This window comes from Triplophysa rosa, linkage group LG16, assembly GCF_024868665.1.
Source record: "Triplophysa rosa linkage group LG16, Trosa_1v2, whole genome shotgun sequence".
Taxonomy (NCBI): domain Eukaryota; kingdom Metazoa; phylum Chordata; class Actinopteri; order Cypriniformes; family Nemacheilidae; genus Triplophysa; species Triplophysa rosa.
Genome location: NC_079905.1, coordinates 15,668,980 through 15,694,370, shown reverse-complemented (window position 1 = coordinate 15,694,370; position 25,391 = coordinate 15,668,980). Strand labels below are relative to the sequence as shown.

The following is a 25,391-nucleotide window of genomic DNA, read 5'->3' as shown; positions in this document are numbered from 1 at the left end:
TTTAGATCCATCCAAAAACGTTTTATTTTTTGATCGATTTGCATCAACTATGCAAAAATGATCCAATCACTGGCCTTCAAGAGACACAAGTGTAACTATAGCACATATTGTGCTTTTTTACAGGAAAGTGTTACAAAATGACAAATAACAATAACAAGCTCTTAGCCAGCACTGCTAAAGATAGCTCCACCTGTTTTAGTCTGTTTGCTGTGAAAGAGAGCCTCACCTGGCCGTTAAATCTTAAAGGGATACTTCACCCAAAAATGAAAATTCTGTCTTCATTTTCTCACCTTCGAGTTGTTTCAAATCTGTATAACTTTCTTTGTTCCGATGGAACAAAAAGATGGAAAGATGTTTGGAAGAATGCTTATAACCAGACAGATTTTGCCCCCCATTGACTGCCATAGTAGGAATAAATACTTCTGTTGAACACAAAAGACATTTTGAAAAAGTAGGACAGCAAACAGTTCTGGGGCACTTCGGACTACCATTTCCTACTATGGGAGTCAATGGGGGGCAAAATCTGTCTGGTTATAAGCATTCTTCCAAATATCTTTCTCTGTGTTCATCAGAACTCAAAGGTGAGTAAATGATGACAGAATTTTCATTTTTGGGTGAAGTATCCCTTTAAATTTTCTGTTCGCTGGAGATTCCGGCTAGATACGTTTGGAGTAGTGTGGCGGGAATGTGGGACCAGCTAAGCATTCCAGATAAAAATGTACGCCTACTCAGCCCACGCTGTTTTGAGATCATAACGCTGCTGCTAATGTAGGTCAGATCTGTCCGTTCGTACTCCGGAGAGGATTTTGTATAGATTTAGAAGCTAACTGTATATTAGGTCTACCACCACTGTGAGGCTTATTTATGGAGGGAATCGCTATCTATCTATCTATCTATCTATCTATCTATCTATCTATCTATCTATCTATCTATCTATCTATCTATCTATCCGTCTATCTGTCTATCCATCTATCCATCTATCACCAAATCCTGCACAACACAAAAGAAGATATTTTGAGTAGAAATGTATTTGTTGTTTCAACTTAAATATCAATATAATGTGAGATATTTCAACATGAAAATATTAGTTGTCACGTGAATTTGATGGCAAATTGTTACGTTAACTAATATTTTTAAGTTTAAAACTTGTAAGGCAGCCGGGTAGCTTCATTTTTTAAGTTAAAACAACAAATCATGTTTACAGTATAACCTAACAACATTCCCCCCATCAACCTACCCCACATCCCCACCATAGCCGTCCCCCCCCTTGACTTCCATAGTATGGACTCAAAACCACTGGGACATTTCTCATAATATCTTATTTTGTATTCCACAGAAGAAAGATTCATATGCAGGTTTTGAGGGTGACTAAATGATGACAGAATTCTTATTTTGAATTATTTGCTCATATGTATTCATAGCTTTAGGGGATTATACAATTTTAAAATGTCCCTTACATTTTCTCTTTAGCAAAGATCCATTTACTGAGGTTAAACATGATAGGAAGTCTTTTGAAGGTGACATGGTGGTCCAGTAGGGGGTGTGTGAATCAGTCTTGCCCCCCAGCAGCTCAGCTTTCTCTGGTTGCTCAGCATTTACTAGCTGCTCCATCTCTGATTGGCCGACATATTGATGACTGATAAGCATTTACTGACTTGACAGTCTCTGATTGGGCAGTTCAGCCGCGTCTGGGTTTTCCCATTGTAACTCAGACAGTGGGTACGTCAGTATGGCAGGCACATTCGGCTGGTGGCATTTAGCGCCGGCTCATCGCTGATGGCTAAATAATCGAGTAGAAAGAGGAACAAGGAATTTATTCATTTCCAACCATGTTAATTCTGCGGTCTCTAAAATTCAACCAGATTTTTTCCACTTAACAAACATGTTCCTCTTTAACTACTGTTTAATCTATCTGTGTGTGTGTGTGTGTGTGTGTGTGTGTGTGTGTGTGTGTGTGTGTGTGTGTGTGTGTGTGTGTGTGTGTGTGTGTGTGTGTGTGTGTGTGTGTGTGTGTGTGTGTGTGTGTGTGTGTGCGTGTGCGTGTCTGCAACACCCAAACCCCGATCCCAGCTGTCGGCTTGTTACCCGAGCCCTGCCCCCAGTCCCCATGTCTCGCACACACTCACTTACCCCTCCTATTGTTCCTGTTGAACACAGGGAGCAGTGTTATTGACTCAGCACACACACTGACTATTGCCCGACCCAGCCTCAATACAACCATCACAACACACTCCCCCCCTTCCCCCAGCACACACACCCCACCCCACCAACTGGCACATGAGGGGGATGGCCACACATGCCCAAGGCTGAGACCGGAGTGAGAAGTCGAGAGGAGATATCAAGGACAGAATTGAGCATTTGGTATTACCAGACATCCAGATAATAGCGGATTGACAGTCAGATGAGTAAATAGCCTATATCACTGTCGGCGAATGAGACGATGACAGCGAGAGATATAGGAACAGGAGGGAGAAGTGATGAGGTATCGAGAAAGTGAGAGAGGAGCGAGGAGAGAAAGGCGGGTCTGTGAGCGCTGACACTGATTAGTCTGTGGGTGAAGGGACTCTAATGGCCGCGCTGTGAGCGGGGGATCGTGACTAATGAGAAGTCCAACAAAGCCCCCTGCGTCTCTCTAATGGACACCACCCCACAATGGAAACGCCACCCCTCACCACTGGGCAGGCGAGACGACTGAGGTTGTGAGGTAGTGAAAAAACAATAAAAGAATTGAAATCTGACAACATTGTAAATCACGCCTCATTAACATGCATGATAATTTGATAAAGATCAGTTACATCGCTTTATTTTCACTTTATTATGATTATTTCACAAGGATTTTAAATGAAATCAGTTTCAGCTTGAGGCCTGTTCAACAAGTTACGAATAGAGACGAAGAGACGATCCTCTTCATTCATTTGTTCCTCGAAGACAACTATAATAAAAAAAGTAATTTAAATAATAATTACATTAAATTCAGAGCAGCATCTCCGATCTCAACAATGTTGCCCACGTTGACCGGATTTGCCAATAAACAAGATGACTAAACATTTTTCATCCGAGATCATTTTGTGCACATTTACAGCTCCGTAATGTTACTGTATGTCAACAATCATCCCATTTGTTCCTGTTTGTCCTAAGGCATCGCAGGAGCAACATCTGAGACCAATTTCGCACTTAAATGAAACATGCGAGAGCTCCATTATGCCTGGTGAAATGATATGTTCTCCTGAGTGCCATTTTCTCCTCCCTTGGAATGCCTGGCATTCCAAGAAAATTCCCGAAATTCCCCTGGCTCCTTCAAAGGGTCTACTCTACGTTTTGAACGCACTTTCGAGTGTTTACATACCAACACTGCATGCCGTGTCCTGTGGATTTTCCCATAAACCGCCGATGTTCGAGTGGGCGGGCTTTATTGACATTACAGTTACAGTACCGCTGATACCGAAATCTCACACAAGATTACAAAATAAGCAACACAAAAGCAGTATTGATCGAGCAGTCCACAAAGATTCTCTCAAATGGACTGACAAATACAAACACAGATCTTGAAATCTACTGCTAGAGAAACAGCACAAAGAGAGCTTGTGAATAGCTAACTATGCAAATAGTTAATAGAGCCATTTAGTCGTTCACATCCCTTTGTTGGGCTGCTGAATGGGTAACGGTCTCCACCATTTATTTATGGCTGTAGGACTGAAGGAATTCATGAGCTTTTAAAAATCTTATCAGCCAATGGAAAGTAAACGTCGGTCTACTTTAAATTGTATAGTGTGCAAATGAGTCAAGACCAAATGCCCGTTCCCGTTTAACAGAGACGAATATAGTGGCTCACTGCGTAGCTTTACTCTTTGATCTCCAAGCTGTGTGAGCAGAGCATGATTTTCTGCATGATTTTACAGCAACTTAGTGAATTATTGACACCCCTAATGAAATAAAACCGCCACGGTTTCTTTGCTTCATGCAGAGTTTCACATCCTTCAGTCTGAGCTGAAGCTTCTCCCCAGCCTCCATTTTGTCCCATTTGACCAGCCTAAACACAATTCACAGACATCATTAGAAGCATCCTTTCTGAGTATATCTAACATCAGGCAATTTCATCTGAGAAGCAAAGGATTGTGGGGTCGCCAAAAAAAAGATGAGCTCGCTGTCGCTTTCCCGCTTTGGCCTGTCAGCGCATCTCGCTCACTTCAAAGACGGCAACTTCACAAAGCCCGGCTTGTTTAAGGCTCGCTCCGAACGCGGAGAGCTGAACCGCTCTACCATCTCTGGCCCACTCTCCGTCCCATAAAGAGACTTTTAATGACCGTCTCACAAAGCGCACTCTTGTACCAGCTCTGCCCGCTCATTGTCATTGAAAGGGGCTTGAACGTTTCATTAAATCTATAAGCTTTGGTAAACAGTCATTTAGACTGAGCTGTTGTCTATTTAGGGGACTATACTGACTATAAGTCAATGACCTTTGCTTTTTGAGAGGGTCCTTATTAGAGCGCTGGCAAGTGTGGATCGTCCAAAAACAGCCTAGTTTGTGGACGATAACAGTTCAAACCTGTGCTAATGACATTAGGGCTGGTGGCGTGCGGTCTCGCACCCCTGTGTAGAGTCGGGTTATCCCGGCCAGATTTTGGAGGCAGCGGGCATGCGGTCACTTTGAAGCAGCATTTGCATCCGCAAATACAGCAGGGCTGCAACTATTATGAAAAAAGCGAGTCCCCAACAGAGTCACTTCCTCAGATCCTCCATGTAACTTCCTCCTTTGCACAGACTATTTTGGTGGCGGCATTGCACCGATTGCACCAATTGTTCGGTGACTGCAGCACGTACGGAAGGAGGAAAACATCCCAAAGACATTTCAGGCTTATTTACATCTTCTGGCTCGCCTCAAGATGAGGGTTGTTCTCCCTCGAATTTCTTTTGGGCGGTGACCTACTTTATCAGCCATTTACATTGAGAAAGAGAGAAAACCTTTGACATAGTTTTCATCTTGCTCAAAAGAGCATATCATGGCTTTCTCTCGCCCTTTCAGCTGTTCTGATGCACCTCGCGGAACGCAGTAAAAGAACAAGAGGAAGCATTGATGCCACTCGCCTTAGAAACTGATTGCTGCTGAACTTCATAACAGAGAAAAAACGGGGCTGATTGTGAAAAGGGAGATTGAGAAAGGGAGGGAGATATCGCTTTTCACTAGAATAGTACTACGGTGTTGTAATACTAAAATCAGCACTGACTTAAAGGGATAGTTCACCCAAAAATGAACATTCTTACATTCGCCCTAATGCCGTTCCAAACCTGTTCTTATGCAGAACACAAAAGAAGATATTTTGAAGAACATTGGTGATTGAACAGTGCTGGCACCCATTCACTTCTATGGGCACAAAACCAGTGCATGTGAACGGGTGCCGACGGTTGACGACATTCTTCAAAATATCTTCTTTTGGGATCTGCAGAAGAAATAGTCACGCAGGTTTGAAATTACAAGAGGGTGAGTAAATGACATTTTCATTTTGGGGTCAATTGACCTCAATCTGACATTACCTGCAAAATAATGCCTGACAGCTCAAATTATAAATCAATATTTACCGTTATTATATTTAAAGCTTACCGTTGTGGTTAGGTAAGGTTGCAGTTTTGAACGCGCATTTTTAAACTGAATTTACTTGCTTAATAGCTGACGTTTATTTATTTTCAGCTATGATTCACGTGTATCACATTTGTAAATAAAAAAATATTTCAAACAAATGAGGAAAATAAAGTTGCTGGAGGAACTGTGTAGCTCAGACACCCTGTTAGCGGAACAAGCCGAGCGAGAGGAAAATAAGAAAAAAACGACCTAATAAAACAGCAAGAGATACAAGCAAGCAAGATGCAATTAAAGGAATGAAACTCTGAAAACAGATTTAAAACCAGAATAGTGGAGGAATCCAGATGGTGCTATTAAAGATGGGAAGATAATGCTGCGAAGACCGAGAGAGACACAGAAAAGAAGGTATTTTTCATTAGTGCCTCATTATTGCTTTTGGAAAAAGAGACCATGTTCTTCACCCCAAAACAAGCACACTCTCTACTTCCCTTTCTGTCTCTCACACGCACACATTCACAAGGGAGGTACAGCCTACTGCTCCGTCCGCTCACCATTAATTAGATTTAGCCTCTGTCTAGCAAAAATCGAGCTTATCTCTGCCTCCAGAAAGTCCTCAGTCCAGTAGCCAAAGCACACAGCTGTAAAGCCACGGCTTCATCATTTACACGCCTGCCTTGTCTCTGCATCACCCCTCCATTTTGTCTCCCTCTCTGTGTTGCGTTTGGAGAAGAAAGCCTGTGTGTTTCGCATGCGCTCCCTCGACAGCCGTACCATGCCAAAACGTTGCTTTTCTCTCATAAATAGCTCAGTCTTCTCTTTACGCTATCTTAATCATCATGCATTTAATGGGCCGTTATTACGGACAGGCAAACTAAGCGACAGCTGGGTGTGAATGTGTGTGTGTGTAGTGGGGGGTTCAGTAGGGCAGAGTAGGCCCACTGGCACTACAGCTGTATTACTGGGTCAGTGTGCCATCACTGTTCAGCCTCGCTCTCCCGCTCGCTCACACACTTTCGTGTCGGACGTCACCCGTATTGCCAAACTGGGCGGTCAAATCCAGTGTGCTGTGGTCAATAGGAATACACTCCTCTTTACTATCCATTAAGCTGTCTGTAACCTCTAGCGTTTAACCTCGAGGTTACAGAGGATTGTCATTCTTGTTTTGATTTTCGCATGCGACTTATAGAGAAGTGAATTGGGAAATCTTTATAAATGACATACATTCATTTGTAAGTAGCATGTTTACTAATACAGGTGTTAACACGCCTACAAACACTCTCACAAACTGGTTTACACGAAGAACCGCAGAATGGTGAAGTGCGTTTTTGGCATGTGAACGTGTCACTGACCTTGTTGCTATGACAACAGCTGTACACGGGTTTGTTTGTGTGGAATGCAAATAGTGAAAACGCTGCGCAATTTAAGCTTGAAAAAACAGGTCGATGTGTTTAGAAGTCATCAGCTTTGTGTGGCAAAATACTGTAAAAAAAATCCCGTAAAAGAAACAGAAATTTACAGGGAACATATTTATTTTACGCAATATTTCTGGCGCCTCAGCTTTTTCCTGTAAGATGACACTTTTCCCCTGTCTTTTTCTGTAATTTGATTGTCAAGAATACATGAACAATCTGTCAAAATAAAAAACAAGAAAAACACATTTTTGGACATTATACATGAAAAATCTGTAAAATTACTTTTGTTACAGTGTGGATACTTTTCTAAGTATTATGAAATACATCATTTTTAATAACAACAAACATTTTTATGATAACAAAATTTTGTTTTTCAGGTTTTACTATTTATAATAAAATTTTATACTGTGAACTACTGACTATATTTCCCCTAAATTCAAATTTTTTTTATCTGCATAAAATTGAAACAGGACAAACTGGTTGCTAGGGTAGTCAAAAGTGCCCATCCCCCAAGCCTCTATGATATTCTGGTACACATTTGTGGCTCAGGTTCCCCTTGCAATATGAGAAATAGGCGATCATACAAACGTGTTTACTGAATGTAGATCTGTTTTCTATGACGGCTCATTCACTTTCTCATATGTGTGTGGGAGGGGGAGCTCTACTCCACGCAGAAAAATAAAAAATACTCCTTTTATACATGTGAGTAAATTCAGCCCACACGTTTCTGTCTTCCTCTTGCAGATCCAACGCAAGACAAACAGGAAAATGGGAGAAGAGAAACGGAAAACAAAGCCAATCAAAAGAGAGACAGACCGAGAAGATTATGTTTTGAAAAATAATAATATAGCAGGGGATTTGAAAGCTGGCCGCCCTGTGCATCCATTCACTGTCCGTCAAAATGGCAGAGGTTTAGACACGCTGGCTGGCCCGCATGTTATCTCCTGACTCACCTGCGTCTGCATTGTGTTTGTGTATCAATCTCTAGCTCTGGGCTATTCGTGGCACCGTCTGTACACGGGGAGAATGAAAGGTATCTCTCACTAAAAATACAGTGGTGGGTGAAACCAGGTGTGAGGTTTCTGCCAAAAAGTTGCATGTTTTCTCAATGCACAGACCTGAGCAGTTTCAGCAGTCAACTAATTCAATTCATAGCTTGTGGTAAACAAAACGTTTTACTCATTTGCAGCCTGACAGAAGCACCACAGTCTTTCTGATAAGATGGCATGAGGCGGGTTGTTAGTGGTCAGGAGAATGTGATGTAGGTGGTAGGTAATAACATTTAAATGATAAATCCTGAGTGTTTTAAACATCTGGTTTATTGAGTATGGTACGGTCAGCTCTTGCGGAATGGCGAAGTTAACACCGTTGAATGATCAACAGTCACCTCCAATGCAATATAGGAGCTTCCGCTCAATGACTAGCGCGGTACTTACTGAGGCAGAAATGCCCGTGTACATTCTCTGTTTAATGGTTAATTGGCATATTCGCTGGAATTTGCCTTCTGGAAATTCCCAGATACTGCTGATGCAGATCGACGTGAGGAGGTTACACAAAAAGGGAAAGCAGAAATTGACACGGGCGAAAAAGCGAAAGTGAAAGCCACACGATGTTGTAAGCGTGAACTCATCGGAGGGATTCCCAGTGGGTCACGGAAAGCACCTTGAGATTTCGCCACGTGTTGGGTAGTTTGCAAACATAGGTTGGGCGTCTTAACAGTGGCAATACCAAAGTTTGTGTGGGGACTGCAGGTGTTTTCCAAACTTAATATAGGAATGCTGTGATAGGAAACGTGTTCATTTATTATGAAGGGAAGTAGGGGATTGTACAGAATAGGGGAATTTACTGTATGTGGATGAGAAATTCTGGCTTACAGGAATAGTTCGCACAGCAATGAAAAGTCATTATTTAAAAACAAGCTGTCATCATTTATTCACCCTCGTGTTGTTCAGATATGACTTACTTTTCTTATGTGGGACATAAAAGGAAGATATTTTGAGAAAGGTTTTGTGTCCATACAATGGAAGTCAATGTTGTTTGGTTACCAACGTTCTTCAAAATACCTTCTATTGTGTCTTACAGAAAAAAGAGTCATACAGGTCTGGAATGACATGAGGGTATATAAATGATGAATAATAACTTATTTGATTTTTGGATGACCTTAAAAATTTATAACTTTGTTCCAAGTCCATATGACTGTGATGTTTTGAAGAATGTTACAACATATTTCAAGTCTTCTTTATGTCTGAATGACTAAAACTGAAATGAATTTAACAATCCAGCCCCCTGCCATAGCTCTCAAACATCAAACCTTCACGGACCAAGAACGTAGCTATCACAGTTTACTTGATAGAGCGACTTTCCTTCCGAAACCTCAGATGTTCAAATTTGCTGTTTTTCAGCATGGAAAACACTGTTGATGATTGAATACTTGACTTGACAAGCACTTTTTATTGGTTGGATATTTGCAAACACAGTGACAAACATAAAGAGTGACCAATAATAATGATTTATAGCAAGAAATAAAAATCAGGAAATATGGAGGCCAGCAGCGATATGCTTTTAGCACATAGTGAAGATCTGAGGAGAATCACGTAGAGCTTTGTTTCCTCGCTGGATACTTCATTATTATGACACGTCGGTCGGGTCTGATGCGAAACATCTAAGAAAACGTCCCAAAGCCGAGCGACCTTTTGACCTCTTGACCCCCAGCAGCTCCACACCAAAGCTCACAGCTAAAGTCAAGATTGTTTTCTTTCCTTCATCTTCGGCCGACTCGAACATCTGTCTTTTAAAAAGCTATGCCATATGTTCCTATTGTCTCAGAAGCTTCTAATCTCTTCTTACTGATCGATGATGGCAGGCAGATTAAAGCTAAAGATGTTTTGGATAATAGGAGAGTGACTTTAATGGACTGATGTCACCGCTTGTGTGGAAACTCACAAAAGCACTATTGAAACGTAATGGCTCGGCTTCTTTTGTGATGTAGAAGTTTTCCTGTCTGGTAGAAGTTAATCAGAGCTTTGGGTGTAATAAGGGACGTTTGTGTAAAGTTGACAATGTGTGAAACTGTATGGAGTGAGTAATTTGTGATACATCGATTTATTAAGAAATACAATGTTACATCTCTGTCTTTCACTCTCTCTCTCTTTCCCTCCCATCACCCCGGCTTGTGATGCTCATCAGTTGCTATCCTGAATGGAGAACAATAGAGCCTTTTGAGGATATAAATCTCACTCTGTGTTCAGGCATGAAATCTGGGCAACCAAACAAAAAGGGCCATTGACTGTCGTGAAGAGAAAAACCAGAAAGAGATAAAATGGCCCACGTTAAATATTCCAGAAAGCAGTCCCAAGGCTACATCTTAGAGAGCGAGAGGTATGCTATTAAGCATCAGAAATAGACAGAGTTTGGAGTGGGTCACGTACCTCCCCTCGCTGCCCTGCCCTGCCCTGCCCCTGCCCCTGCCCCGCCCCTGCCCTCTCGCTTCAATCGGGGGCGAAGTTTGCTCAGAGGACATTAGAGCAACAACATGTGCTGACTTCTTTCCCAGACAGCTGAGTTTAAAAGTTTAAAAGTGCGCTTTGTCTCGAAGCTCTCGCACCCCGAGGAGACTTCGATTGTGCTCTGCTGAGTCACGGAGTTCCTCTGGTGGTCTTGTGCAAATTAACATAACCTATGTAATTATCGTCATCCAAACCGATCACAAGCTGGAGCTCACATGGTCTTGAGAGTGTGCTGTTGTTTAGCCGAAGTCTCCTGTGGGACATACATAGACATACTTTCAGTTATCTGCTCATCCAACCCGGTCTCATGAATTGCGTATAAATAACACGCTGTTGCATTATCGAGTAATACGTACGCCAAAGTTAGATTTTGCGTGCATATGATACGCCAATGTTTGCGTGCACCTCGCTGGAGAGCAGCCATTTTGAAACGTACATGAAGAGAAAACACTGAAATAATTAAAATAATACTGTTAGGTTTAGGGTTTGGGTAGAGGTTATAATATGCACGCACGCTAACATTAGGTTTAGGGTTTGGGTTAGGGGACAGGTTAACAAGACAAATTGCTGGTTAATATGCACGCGCGCTAAATTGGCGTATCATATGCATGCAAAAATAGGCGTATCATATGCACGCAAAATCTAACTTTGGCGTATGTATTTCACGACAGTGGAGGGAATGAATCTCTCCACATGCACTACAAGATCCTATGGAGATCTTGGGTGTCCTTAAGCTTTAAAAGAGAAATGGACAGTAGGGATGACTGACATTTTGTAAATAATAGATTTGCAACATGTGAACATTATAGTAATTACCCATTAATGTGTTTTTATTGGCCATTACCTTTCCGGGTTATTACTGTAGATGTGATCATTGTCTTGTGACTTTAGCATATGAGAATGTTAATGGGTAGTTGCCAAATAAACCGTGTCCTAAAATCAGCAAAAAATGTAAAACAAAATGAATAATGAAGATCTCTCTTATGCTCTCTGTTATGTTATAAATATACATATTAAAAATTGATTTGTTGTTTTAACTTAAAAAAATTAAGTTACCAAGCTGCCTTAAAATTTTGCGGTAATTCAATGTAAAAATATCAGTTATTACGTGAATTTGATGCAAAAGTGTTATGTTATCTAATATTTTGAAGTTGAATTAACCATTTTTTTAAAGGCAGCTGGGTAACTTATTTTTTTAACAAATCATTTTCACAGTGTAATATAAAATAATATATAGTTTTTGATTTACACTTTAGTACAAAAACGCTGCTTTATTTATATGAATAATTTCAAACACTCTATTTCTATTAAAATGTTCCTATCAAAATATTGTAGGTATATTAAAATTATATATATATTAGTGCTATCACAATATTGGCTTTTCACTGGTTATCATGCTTAAAGGAATTCACGATGTCAATATTATCACTGTATATATTGAAACACTTATACATGTCATAATAAATAATGTCACCAGTCAAATTCTCTATTTTTGTTTATTTTCTGTTTCGGCCTAATGAATCACACTAAAAATATGAGTTTTAAGAGGCTGAGAGAGAGTTTGTAACCATTGTGACTCTTAACGCAAAACTTTAAATGTTTGCCGAATTATTTACTTTATTAATATTCATATATACTGTATGTGTAGTATTAACACAATGTTGTAAATAGTTGTTTTTAATATATTGGTTATTGAAAATACTGGTATGTTGTGACACCCCTAATCCACATACTTTTTAATGTTATACACTTAAAAAAAATCTGGGTAATTTTTCAACCCTGCATTGGGTCAAAAAGGGATGAACCCAACCATTGGGTTGTAAATGAACCTTGCTGGGTTGTTTAAAACAAAAATGCTGGGTTGTTTTAACCCATTGTTGGGTCAAAAATAACCCAGCATTTTTTAAGAGTGTAGGTACATTTTGGTGTTATTATTACTTGATGTTATATTAAATATTATTGTTTATCGTGTTCATTTAGTTTATTGTGTTCATAGATGCGAAAACATGGCTTAGTTACTTGAAAACATTTTCGTACTGTTTTATAGTTCTTTACGTTTTGTTAAACATACTTGGGATCTGTGTTTATTTACTTGGGTCAGCCATTTATGAAACAAATGTATTTGCCTATATAAATGTAAATGGCTCATATTAAAGTTGAAAAAATATTGAGATGATTAGCCATTTATCACCCAGAAATAACAGAAGCGCATATCAGCTCACCAAGAAGCAGGGGATCAGGGAAACTCAGAGGAATGTGAACTCTGCTCACTTGACCTCTAGGTCACGATGGGAACCACTGAACTTACCAGCAAACTCTTTGGTTTGGTTGAGACCGAATCTATCAGACTTGAATGTGTCATTTATTCTCTCCTTGGCAAATTTCCCCAAGCCCCTGCATTGGACTGAGCAAAGGCTCCATGTAGTTTCAGTTCAGTCCACAGTGCTCTAGGGCAACCAACCCCCACATTCACACCATCACCGTCCTCCTCTTTCACTCCCTGCTGTGGTCAAAACAGTCCCAGAGCAGAAGAGTCACTGATAGCCAGTTCTCACCTGCCCTGCCCGGTCTGATGTCCCTATCATTGGCATATCAACACCCCATTGACATTCATGTGCGAGATGTTGCTCCTACAGGAGCTTTCTGAAACACCAGACCCAAAGAAGGCTCTCTACTAGATTAAAGGTGTGAAATGCAGGCCTTGCTCAGGAGGATGGCGGCCATTTACTCATCCCTCCAACTTTCGTGACAATAAAGGCCTTTCAGACAGCTGATGAGAAACGGAGAAAGCTAAAGTCTGACGCATAACCGGCGAGATGATGTGTCCTGACCCACCATCAAGAAAATGAACCCCATCATAAAAGCTCGGGGCACAAGACTCCCTCCTCCTCTCCACTCCATCACACCCAACCCCCAACTCTCTCCCTAGAGTAAAAGAGGAGACTGTTTCAATATATGAGCTTATTCATTACATTCTCTCATCTGACACACATAAAACGCATTCTGCCCCGATCCACGAGGTTCAGGGAATTCTGGGAAAGACGCAGATGCGGTGAAAAATTCTTCACGAGCGCTTGCGTGCCTCAAATTCCTGCGCTAATAGTTTAGACTATAGGTCATTTGACAAAACAGAGGGGTTTGAGACAGGGAGAAGATAGTGATGTGGAGCAAGATTGATTTGATGAGGAAGATTTTTGCCTGTGAGCAACCTGTGAGCAACAGCCCCCTTAAAACAAATGTAAATGCACATAATTGTAGAAAATCTAATCGAACGAATTGTGATTCAACTTTTAAAGAGGAGACAATGCTGTTTGTATCTTTTGTCAAATTTAATGGTATTTTGATGCTAATTCATTTAGTAATATTTTAAATACTAAAACTATATGAATCTGACATTTATTGTAATCGTTTTTTGACATCTTTTGTGTGATAAAAAGTTTGGTTCCCCTTGATGATGTCATTTGGGAAGCAAAACTAGTTGAGAACTAATATAAAACATGCATTTACCTTTCATTGCAAATTGGAATAAACTCATGTGCGACTATGTGTATTGTGTTAAAAATGGTCAATATATATACATAATCAATTATATACAAACATTGACAAAAAAATGTACATTGCAAACATTTTGTGAATGATAAAGCGTTACACATGCAACCACTATTCCCTTAAACAGTTTAATCATCAGCAGCATCATCATAAAGTGAATATTATGTAATGTTAGCAGAACCATTACACGTTTGTGTTGTCTTATACTAAATGGATAAATACATTCAACCACAAAGCACATTAACCTCTGACAAGTCCTAAATGCTTTAGTTCTACTGTTCGGCTTTATGGGTTTCATTAAAGTGGAGCCCCGTTGCGCTCACCATCCACAGAGTTCAACAAGTCACCGTTGGTTCCCTTTTCAGTTTGATGCCATTTTCTTTAGGTCTCATGCGAAACACAAGAGGTGGGACACGGATGCCCAGAAGTGGGCGGCACCGTGTATGCGATTGGTTTGAGTGGTCGAGACACGCCCGTGGGCGGGGCCTTGGGTTATCTTGAAGCGCTGTAGAACTAGAACTGGTAGCCTAGTAGTAGGTTGCCCTCGACGCACACGGGTGGAAGACAAGAGTGGACCATCTCAAGTCTTTCCTTATACAGGAAAAAAAAGAGAGAAAAACAACAACTTCATTGGCACCTTTGGATGCACGCGACGTCCGTCTGTCTGGATTAATACTTTTTCCACCTGCCCGAAATTTGAGTTCTTTTTCGTTCACTTTCAAACCAAACCGAGCATAATGGGATCCCAGGCATCAAAGGGAGGAGTGGCTGTGGAGGGGAAAGCCGCCGTTGCTGACCCGGCTGCCGTCAAGACAAATGGACAGGTAAGGCAAAACACGAAATCCATCTCGCCATCTGCGACACACCCACATCTGACCAACAAGTGCTTCTCCTCAGCGAGACTCGCGACACCAGCGCGAGCGATTCTAGCATCACTGCGAGTGGAATGAAAAATGGGAAAAAAGGTTTTAATAGTTAAAGTTACTTCATTTCTCAGTGAATATTCGTTTCGTCTCATGTGGCACGCGGGGAAATTTCACCATTTCGTTTATCACGGAAAATCTCGCGCGTGTGTTTTTGGCCAGATTTTGTGCCCGACTATGAATATTCGTGTTTTCTTATATGGCCACTGTTGTATTTTGTGTCAATTTTGAGGCTGTCGCTGTTGTTGCCATGCGAGCTCCATTAATGCCAGTGTAGGAGGATGCTGCACGTATTCACTATGCATGAGTTAACAGCAGGGGGTCGCGATCGATCAGCAAAATTGACTAAATTCGGGCATTGGGAGTTGGTCTTGTGCTTATTTTTTATTCAGGTTGTTACGAGTGATTTGGATTTTGTTTCAGAGTATATTTCTGACGGACGCGTTTAAAGTCTAGACAGCGAGAGTCCACATTAGATGAATCTTTGTTGGTTTCACGCGACTAAAACATTTTTTATCAATGAGTGTACTTACATTTTACGTTGCTTTTTTAGAAAGCCCATTTGGATTTTTACAATCGTCGATGGTTAATTGTGAATCAAGCTGGATGAATTTCTCCATCGTGCTTCGATCGGTCTCGGTCTTTGTTTGAAAGCTGCCGTCTCGTTTGCATTGTGAGATTTCTGTGTGACTCGAGCGCCCTCGCTCGGAGTTGTGACGTACTGCAAGGCGTCACCTCACAGACATGCATTATTATTTACGAGATGGGTCACCGTTGTGTTCGTCGACGATTGAAGGGATGCCCTGAAACATATGTTTATATATAGTCGGCAGTTACACAGTACGATGACGTAACTCTTCATTCATATAGGGGTAGGTTCACCGGAATAATTTTTCTCCCGATTTTCTTTTCTCAGGAGAACGGCCACGTTAAGACCAACGGTGACGTCTCTGCCAAGGCAGATGGGGACGCAGCCGCCACCAACGGATCCGCAGAGGCGGCCAAAGAATCTGAGGCTGGGGCTGGCGACGCCATCGAGCCCGCTCCAGCAACCGAGGGCGAGGCCGCCAAACCAGAGGGCGAGGCCACCAAGGAGACCCCCAAGAAGAAGAAGAAGAAGTTCTCCCTGAAGAACTCCTTCAAATTCAAGGGCATCTCGCTGAAGAAGAACAAGAAGAGCACTGAGGTGAAAGAAGAAGAAGAAGCCGCCGCCGCTGCCGCCACCCCGGCCGCCGAAGAGAAGCCCGAGGAGAACGGGGCGGCCACCGAGGAGAAGGAGGAGGAGCAGCCCAAGGCCGAGGAGACACCCGCCCCCGCCGAGACCCCCAAGGCCGAGGAACCTGCAGCCAAACCGGAGGAGCCTGCTGCTGCTGCTGCTGCTGCTCCTCCTAAAGAGGAGGCTGCCGAACCTGCCGCAGAGCCCACAAAACCAACAGAGGAGACCAACTCCACACCTGCACCATCTGAACAGAAGGAGTGATTGTACTTCACAAAGGACTTTGTGAACTGTTTTTCCAAGAAAAAAAATATATATTTATATATATGTGTATATGTATACATATGTATATATACATGGATATATGTATATGTATATATACACATGTATGTGAAAAAAAAGACTCCTCGTGCCACTTTCTTCAAGATTAATAAAAAACGACAGACTAGATTCACTAGTTCACTTCCCTGATAATGGCTCAAAGATCTGGAATGCCAAGCGCAGGCCTACACCTCTTGGAAACGGGATGTCAACGCAAGAGCGGGTTGAGAGTTTGAGGATGGATAAATGTGAAGCATCTTTCAAAGCCACTGTCGAATTGATGCGATTATACCGATGAATTGTGCAAGATAAACATCACCACATATAATGACTGTTAAAAAAAAGGAAATCGAAAAAGACTTGCCAACTTTCTACATTCCTATATTTTAACCCAAATTTAAGTATTTTGTGGTGTATAGAGAACCATTTTAAATATCCAGAAGGCTTTGTCTCGTTTGTTTGAAAACGCATTTTAATTTTCATCTTGGCTTTAAGAGAAAAAAACAAAATAAAAACACATTTGAGCTTGCTATGTTCACATTTGAAGTTTTAAAAGAAGCAGAGTTGTTATGTGTTAAATGTGAGCCTTGATCTGCTTTTTGGTCTCTGTAAATACATTTGACCAATTTTGTTCTTTATTTTGCTAATGTTTAAAGATGTTACTGGTTTTATTGTAAAGTTGATAATGGTAAATAAATGTTGGTTACCTACATATGGCGAGTTTGCATTTTTTTCTTCTTCACCATGAGTTTTCAGTAATGGCCTTACAAAATGCTTTTTTAACCATTTGTGACCCTGGATCACAAAACCAGTCTTAAGTAGCACGGGAACATTTTTAGTAAAAGACAAAAATACATTGTGTGGGTCAAAAGTATCGATTTTTCTTTTATGTCTAAAATCATTAGGATATTAAGTAAAGATCATGTTCCATGAAGCTATTTTGTAAATTTCCTACCTTAAATATATAAAAACTTTATTTTTGTGAGTGGATGGTCTGCCACAGTGCCCCTGATTAACAACTTCAAAGGCGATTTTCTCAATATTTTGATTTTTTTGCGCTCTCAGATTCCAGAGTTTTAAACGGTTGTATCTCAGCCAGATATTGTCCTATTCTAACAACTCATATATCTATAGAAAGTTTATTTATTCAGCTTTCAGATTATGTAAAAATCTCAATTTCGAAAAATTGACCCATAAAACTGGTTTTGTTGTCCGGGGTCACATTTTAACTATATAGGTTTTGTCGAAACAAACTTGTAACACATTAACTTAATCAGGCATGAAACATGAATTTTACTTGGGCAAATATAAATTCTTATATTCACAATAACACATGAAACAACATGACAACGCACACTGGAACTTATCACTAATGTAGGCTATAAAGCTTATATTCACACACCAATGCCTTGTCCTAATAGCATCTTAAAAGTCTGGAACGTAATAAATGTCATGTTGATGTTTAGTTTCTATATGAACAGATTTGTGTGCTTGCCAGATTCATAAAACATAAATCTATCCAATAATCAATAGTATTCTGTATTGGTAACATTCATGTTTCATTCACAGTTCATTAAACCTTACTCGATTTGGTCTTGCAGAATGAAATAATTTAGTAATTAAAACGTTATAATACGTTATTTCAACCAGTCGAATGAATTAAACAATAGGTTTTCTAATACGTTTTATGTGGGAGGATTTCTGTAAAGTACAATCCAATAGATGTAATCTTTATATAGACCTCAGATGAGTGACCCTATAAGAAAACTGACACACATTAATGGATTAAATGCTTACTCTGCTGTTTTGCATGTATGAATAGCTATTTTTGTTTTTAGACGACGATACCGTTGCATTTTATCGTCTGTCTCTTGATGGTAATGGTAGCAGATTTATCTCAAGGGAATTGCAGATGAAATGTTAACATAGGGCGCCATCTGGTGTTGTTTATGGGCATTACAGTTGTCTGGTTTACATGTTTCACCAAATAGCAAACCTATGGACAAAGTCGCTCTAGGTTGGGCTGTTTTCTTTGTTACCCTGAAATGTTTTTCAGCCTTATTTGTGGAAGTTAATTCAAAAGCACCATCCCTTTGATGGCATTCAATACACTATAGGGCCTACATTTCGATGCATGTGGGTAGTCTTGTGGTGTGACGTAGCAAAATCTAGAAAACAATCTGGTAATATTACTATTATATTGTTAATATTTATATTTATCATACAAAATAGCTTAAGAGAGGTTTTTCTTCATTGTTAGTTTTTTCAAAGTCGTTGCCGTCACACCATAGGACAAATTTGCATGTAAGTCTATCAACTACCCATTTGCACTTATTTGGATATTGAATGTATAACCCACATTCTTTCCTTCTTTTTTCATCTGTTAGACATGATCTGGTTTCTTTTGTTTATAGGTGTGTGCGTAATCTGGCAGAATTCAATTTAATAGAATTAGATGAAATAAGTGGAGACAAAATTCATTTGCTTAAAACAATGACTTTGATTGAACCTTCACAGATGCATGCCATGGATATCTACTGTACACATACGTTTTTGTTATCACTTATTTTCTTCTAAAAATCTAAATGCAAATTTTGTATACATAGATTAAATCCGTTAATTCATGACCTATGCACTTGTAGTACAATGCTCTGCCAACTAAGCTACAAGCACACAAGAATAACCTGGTGCCTGTAACTACAGACAGGGAAAATATAAAAAATATACTTCTATATCATTTCTTAAACCAGTGACATGTTCAGGTCTGGACTTTATGCATTGACTACCAGAACTGCCCCAGAACTGTTTGTTTTCCTAAATTCTTCAAATTCAACAGAACAAAAAAGATACAATATTTTTTTCGTACTATGGTAGTGGATGATGTCCCAGAACTGAAAATTGCTAACATTCTTACAAATATATTTCTTTGTGTTCAACAGAACCAAGACATTTATACATGTTTGAAACAACCTGAGGGCGAGTAAATGATGACAGAATTTTCATTTTTGGGTGAAATGTCCCTTTAAGTTTGGGCTGCGTAATGTCTGTTTATGTTGTTATTGCTGAAACAATCTATAGACCACCTCACAAGATGTAAACACTGGTCCATAAGCACTTGCAGTTTTATTTTATTTATTTGTATATCTTACATATATTATTAAATCTTAAAGATATTTGTTTAACAAACAACGACGTGTTTGAATCTTTCGAGGGGGTATTTATTCAGTCAGTTGGGTATGTAGTCTAGCTGTATAGTTACCTCCAGTATTACTTTTAGAGCGTTCTGGGGAGATGATTTGTGGTTAATCGGTATGGATTTCTTAACGTTTGATATCTAAATGAATACATTTGACATCAAGTATGTTCAAGTTCATTTGATTAAGGTAAACAGAGAAATAAGATGTCCACAGACAAACCAAAACCGATTGCCATGACTAAAGGACAACCATTTACTAACTTTCAGACATTTAAACAGCTGTGGCGTAAAGGCAACTCACGTAAATACGTAGTAATTAAGACACCAACAGAAACGATTGGTCGAGGCACCTAACAGTCACGCCCTCCATGCAGAAATCTGAATGATGATTGGCTCAAAGCTGCGCGAGACAAGTTGCTATTGAAGTTCGTCAATGCGCAGAAACCCCGGCAGGCGCAGGCTGTAATTGGAGGGTAAAATGGCGCTGAGTGGTCAAGGAACAAAGAAGAAAGTTTGCTACTATTACGATGGTAAGAATAGCATTTTAAGTGATTTATTGTCGAGTTTTGATTGACAGAGCAACAAAGTACAGCGCCGATTTGTAATGCATGTTGCACAATCTTCAAGTTCAGTTGAAATGTTTGCGAGTTGTTAGCCGGGTTTAGCACAGCGCTAATGCTAGCTTAGCATGCTAGTTGCTCTTTATCCTGCCGTGCTGAAAACCGGCGTTAGCAATGAAACCACCACGCGGGGCACAAATTAATTTATTTTTTACGCACATCGGCTGTTCTTCCGTCTAATTTCTGTTTGCAGTGCGAAGCAAAATCTTCTTAACCGAACTGAGCTTCTGCAGTTATTAGTCTGTTGCTAGCAGCATTATCTGAGCGTGCGTGAATGATGCTCAGGTTTACGGTGTGAGCCTCTTTGTCTTCCAAACATCATGCTTTGGTTTACGATAAAATGACTAAAGTTTGCAGCACATCGTTTTTGTATGCCTGTTGTAGAAAAGCCCCAGATATTAACACCCAGTAGTTCGTGGCCGTCGCATTTACTCGGAAGTTATTTTGCTTGGTTTAACCGAAGCGTTCCATGTAAAAAATACGTCATTGTTTGTCTATTGGTACGAATGAGCAGTTTGATAATACTGCTTTTTATTTTTTCAGGTGATGTTGGGAATTACTACTATGGTCAGGGTCATCCCATGAAACCCCACCGAATCCGCATGACCCACAACCTTCTTCTCAACTATGGCCTCTACAGGAAGATGGAAATTTATGTAAGGGAAACATTTACTCGGTCTTGTATGTACATATTGTCATTTTTCTTCGGCTAAACTGATGTATTTTTGTGCGTCTATTCAGAGGCCTCATAAGGCCAGTGCAGAGGAGATGACCAAGTATCACAGTGATGACTATATCAAGTTCCTGCGCTCCATCCGCCCAGATAACATGTCTGAGTACAGCAAGCAGATGCAGAGATGTGAGTTTCCTCCACATCTGTGGTTTTATTCAAGATTATTCAAGATTTAAGGACGACGCAACAAAACGTCTTGCAAGTCCTTTTTGTAAAATGTTTAAATGGCTAGTTCCCCCTTAAATTACGTGAATTAAACAATTTACTCGCCTGCATGTCATTCCAAACTTGTATGGATTCACACCTCTAAGGTATTTTGAGAAATGTCCATACTATGCAAGTCAATTGGCCTCCATTGTGTGGACACAAAGCCATATTAACATTTCTCAATACATCATCTCAATGAGTTATATAGTGTTTGAATGTGCTTATTTTACGCATGTACAGTAATAAAATATTGTCTGTGCAGTTAATGTAGGAGAGGATTGTCCCGTCTTTGATGGCTTATTTGAGTTTTGTCAGCTCTCGACGGGCGGCTCTGTTGGTAAGTGTTCTTGAAAACCAAGTATGTATATGCACACTTGGGCACGGCTAAACACGTTTTTAACACTTATGAATTTTTTTCAGCTGGGGCTGTGAAACTAAACAAACAGCAGACAGACATTGCCATTAACTGGGCAGGAGGGCTTCATCACGCAAAGAAATCTGAGGCTTCTGGTTTCTGCTACGTCAACGATATTGTACTGGCCATCCTGGAACTGCTCAAGTATGTTGTTTATTAAAAATATGTAAGATAGCAGTGCTCCAAATAACAAAGCTGTGCAAGTAACCGCAGGTGTTGATCATAACATTAACTACAGACATGTTCCAAATCACACTCAATGTAGTTTCTCCTATTTTCATTTCAAACACTACAAACATGTTTTATTTCATTTGTGCTGTTTTTCTTGCTAAACTACATTTAGTATGCTGTTTTAATGCATTGCACATTGAATGTGGTTTCATTTAGTCAAATCATTTTGTTGGGGCCTTTTGTATATAGACATTGCACCCAAGTTTTATGCCTAGATTAGATGTTGATTTTATGATCTAAAATTCCTTCCACATTTTGATGTATTGGTTTTTTTTATGTGTCTAGATACCATCAGAGAGTACTTTACATTGACATTGACATTCATCATGGAGATGGAGTTGAGGAAGCCTTCTACACAACAGACCGTGTCATGACTGTGTCCTTCCACAAGTATGGAGAGTATTTTCCTGGTACAGGAGATCTCCGAGTAAGTATATTTAATTCCATTCATTCTGCCACTATCAAACAAGTTCTGAGTGTTTCCAACAAAGTAGGATTAAATTTTTTTTTCATGCAGGATATTGGTGCGGGAAAAGGAAAATACTACGCTGTGAACTATCCACTCAGGGATGGAATAGATGATGAGTCTTATGAAGCCATATTCAAACCTGTAAGTCTTTTTTTCAATGTGTAACATGAAAAGAAAAATGCGTCATCATTTGACTGAAGCTCTGAAATGTTTCTTTCTGAATGTGCTGCAGATCATGGCCAAAGTGATGGAGATGTACCAGCCCAGTGCTGTGGTTCTTCAGTGTGGTGCTGATTCTCTGTCTGGAGACAGACTGGGCTGCTTCAACCTCACCATCAAAGGTACGACACGCAATCCTAATTTCTGACCATCAGCATTTTATCTGGTCTGAAAACACAGTTTCATAAATTACAGATATATCATTTAAGTGCTAATGTGTGTAACTGTACTTTTGTGATGTTCAGGTCATGCCAAGTGTGTGGAGTACATCAAGAGCTTTAACCTGCCGCTGCTCATGCTGGGTGGTGGAGGCTATACCATCAGAAACGTGGCACGCTGCTGGACCTACGAGACCGCTGTAGCATTGGACTCAACCATTCCAAACGGTTAGTCATTCTCACCTGCGGTTCTGTAGTATCTCTCACACAGCACATTCCTTTAACGGTGGCTGTAATTTAACTGGCATTCTTCTTATTTCAGAGCTCCCATACAATGACTACTTTGAGTATTTCGGACCTGATTTCAAACTCCACATCAGTCCATCCAACATGACCAATCAGAACACAAATGACTATCTGGAGAAGATCAAGTAAGTGGAACGAATAGCTTCACACACTTTACTTTTGATCAAACTAAATTGAACAATTGTTAAGGTAGATGGCTTGAGACTGACTTGTTAAATCTCACTCTTATTTAAAAAATGACAAACATTTAAGTTTATAATGGAAGCGAGGCTAGTTTTTAATGTAAAAATACACCTAGTTTTAAAAGTTCAGTGGTGGCCAAACGTGATGTCTGGAGGGCAAATTTGTTCAATATTTGCTTTTAATGCCCTATCAGGTTGAATTAAACCATTAAAATATGAGATGTATGGTATAAAATGGACAACTATAAACTTAAAGTATTTATTGGGCAAAAAGGCAGCTTATCAAGGAGTATGAGATTTTATTAAAAAAAAAATTGTATACTTGTGAGACAGATAAACCCTCATCAATATATGCTTTATTGTTATTAGTAACTTGATCTTTTTTGTAGTAGTATTTTGCAGACATGCTTCTAGGCCTTGACTCAAATTGATCAAAATACATTTTTGCTGCAAAATGAGCAGATGTGACATCTTTGAGATTTCTAAGTTTGTGGCTGTCTTGGTCCTGTACAGACAGCGTCTGTTTGAGAATCTGCGAATGTTGCCTCATGCCCCGGGGGTTCAGATGCAGGCAATCCCAGAGGATGCTGTTCAGGAGGACAGCGGAGATGAGGAGGATGATGCTGACAAACGCATATCCAGTAAGTGCTACCTTAATTCTCTTACCTCTCTTCACATTTTCACAAGCACTAAAATACTTTTTGAAACCTAGTCATCATCTTCTGTTTGGCTGGCAGAAATCAAGTCGAAGTTCATTTAGTTTAATTCAATGTTTTTGTCAACAGTCCGTGCACATGACAAGCGGATAGCATGTGACGAGGAGTTCTCGGACTCTGAGGATGAAGGGCAGGGTGGCCGAAGAAATGCAGCCAATTACAAGAAACCCAAGCGGGTGAAGACTGAAGAAGAAAAGGATGTAGAGGAGAAGAAAGGTGAGCCAACAGGTACAGCCCATTTCTTTTATTTGAAGAATTTGATTAGGCAAAGTGGCCTTTTTATATAAAATATTTTTTTCTTATAAAAATTACTGCCCTGCAGCCATTTAAATCATGATTACCGTAAAGTGACTGACTACTTCAATTGAGTATTTAATACATGTGGACTATTTACGATTGGAATACTTATTAAAGGGTCAGATAACAGTTGATAACATAAAATCAACAGTTGATAACATAAAATCTATGAGATTATACAGTACGAATAGTAAAACTAGATTTCTTCCTTGCTAACAGACGTTAAGGAAGAAGAAAAAGCTCCAGAAGAGAAAATGGACACAAAAGGGTAAATGTTTTTCTCAACCCACAGTGTAAAACCTTTCACCTCTTCCTTTTTTTGATAGCATTTCATGTGATGTGTTGGCATTTATTGGATTTTATCTTTTCCAAATGCAGGCCAAAAGAAGAATTAAAAGCTGTCTGAACAAGGATGCTCAGTTGTCACAACTGCATGCACTTGTCCTACACCCTCATCCTTTCACACCTGCATATATATACACACGCACACACACACACACACACACACACACGTTAGATGTTAGCTCCTGAGCTACACACACTGTAAATTATTTTGTAAGACTCATTTTACTATTTGTAATGAAGCGGTATAAAGGTTTTTACATTACAAGTGTGAAGTGAACGATGTACCTGTTTTCTTTTAGTGCTTTGAAACCATGTACTTTTCCCCCAACTTAAAAAAAAAAAAAAACTGTTTGTTTACTGAAAATAGCACCTCAAGCAGGACCACAGATGGCACAAATCTTTTCTCCTACAGGTTGTTTTAAATCATGGACTCAACACTTATTGGTTGCCCTTACTTGGATTAGATTTCTGTGGATGCTTTTGTCTGGCGTCCTTTACCTCGTTTTTAAGCGATGTTTGTTTTTATTAAGGTGACTGTATTGTCGACTCTAATGAACTTCCACGTGTCTGGTGGGCATGGAAAAGGTTTGTTTGCTGTATTGCTAGCGGGTTAGTCACGTGACTGGCCAAATTTAGCCGTTTGGAGTTCCAGAGTTAAGTGATTGTGAATCTTCCTTATTACAATGACTTTGGTAAATAAAGGAGATAACCTCAGATTTTTTTTGTGGGTTTTGTTATTTATGGGTCTAATGTTTATCTTTTTACAGGCAAGTTTTTTTAACGGGATAGTTC

At 39.9% G+C, this 25,391-nt stretch overlaps 2 protein-coding genes across 4 annotated transcripts in view; both read left to right on the top strand.

Annotated features, from left to right (window-relative positions):
- hdac1 (histone deacetylase 1) overlaps positions 1 to 25,313 on the top strand; it is a 69,295-nt gene extending 43,982 nt beyond the window's left edge. The window contains exons 1-14 of one of the 3 annotated variants that reach the window (XM_057354017.1): positions 20,104 to 20,231; positions 20,865 to 20,977; positions 21,063 to 21,180; positions 21,524 to 21,598; positions 21,682 to 21,820; positions 22,193 to 22,334; positions 22,425 to 22,517; positions 22,609 to 22,717; positions 22,841 to 22,981; positions 23,076 to 23,184; positions 23,755 to 23,882; positions 24,027 to 24,173; positions 24,474 to 24,522; positions 24,633 to 25,313. In XM_057354017.1, the coding sequence (XP_057210000.1) occupies positions 20,180 to 20,231; positions 20,865 to 20,977; positions 21,063 to 21,180; positions 21,524 to 21,598; positions 21,682 to 21,820; positions 22,193 to 22,334; positions 22,425 to 22,517; positions 22,609 to 22,717; positions 22,841 to 22,981; positions 23,076 to 23,184; positions 23,755 to 23,882; positions 24,027 to 24,173; positions 24,474 to 24,522; positions 24,633 to 24,660 (1,443 nt within the window). In that variant the 5' untranslated portion in view covers positions 20,104 to 20,179 and the 3' untranslated portion in view covers positions 24,661 to 25,313. Of the gene's footprint in view, positions 1 to 20,103; positions 20,232 to 20,864; positions 20,978 to 21,062; positions 21,181 to 21,523; positions 21,599 to 21,681; positions 21,821 to 22,192; positions 22,335 to 22,424; positions 22,518 to 22,608; positions 22,718 to 22,840; positions 22,982 to 23,075; positions 23,185 to 23,754; positions 23,883 to 24,026; positions 24,186 to 24,473; positions 24,523 to 24,632 lie in introns of those variants that run through there. The other 2 variants (XM_057354016.1, XM_057354018.1) reach the window with 2 other exon arrangements.
- marcksl1b (MARCKS-like 1b) lies at positions 14,565 to 17,217 on the top strand. Its single transcript, XM_057354019.1, has 2 exons — positions 14,565 to 14,869; positions 15,885 to 17,217. The coding sequence occupies exons 1-2, from the start codon at positions 14,783 to 14,785 to the stop codon at positions 16,446 to 16,448; spliced, it is 651 nt and encodes a 216-aa protein (XP_057210002.1). The 5' UTR covers positions 14,565 to 14,782; the 3' UTR covers positions 16,449 to 17,217.
- Positions 25,314 to 25,391: the final 78 nt, after the last annotated feature.

Excerpts from the sequence above, each read along its gene's own strand:
- marcksl1b (XM_057354019.1), top strand. The coding sequence starts at position 14,783 with ATGGGATCCCAGGCATCAAAGGGAGGAGTGGCTGTGGAGGGGAAAGCC. Across the intron at positions 14,870-15,884 it reads CCGTCAAGACAAATGGACAG|GAGAACGGCCACGTTAAGAC; the intron begins GTAAGGCAAAAC and ends TTCTTTTCTCAG.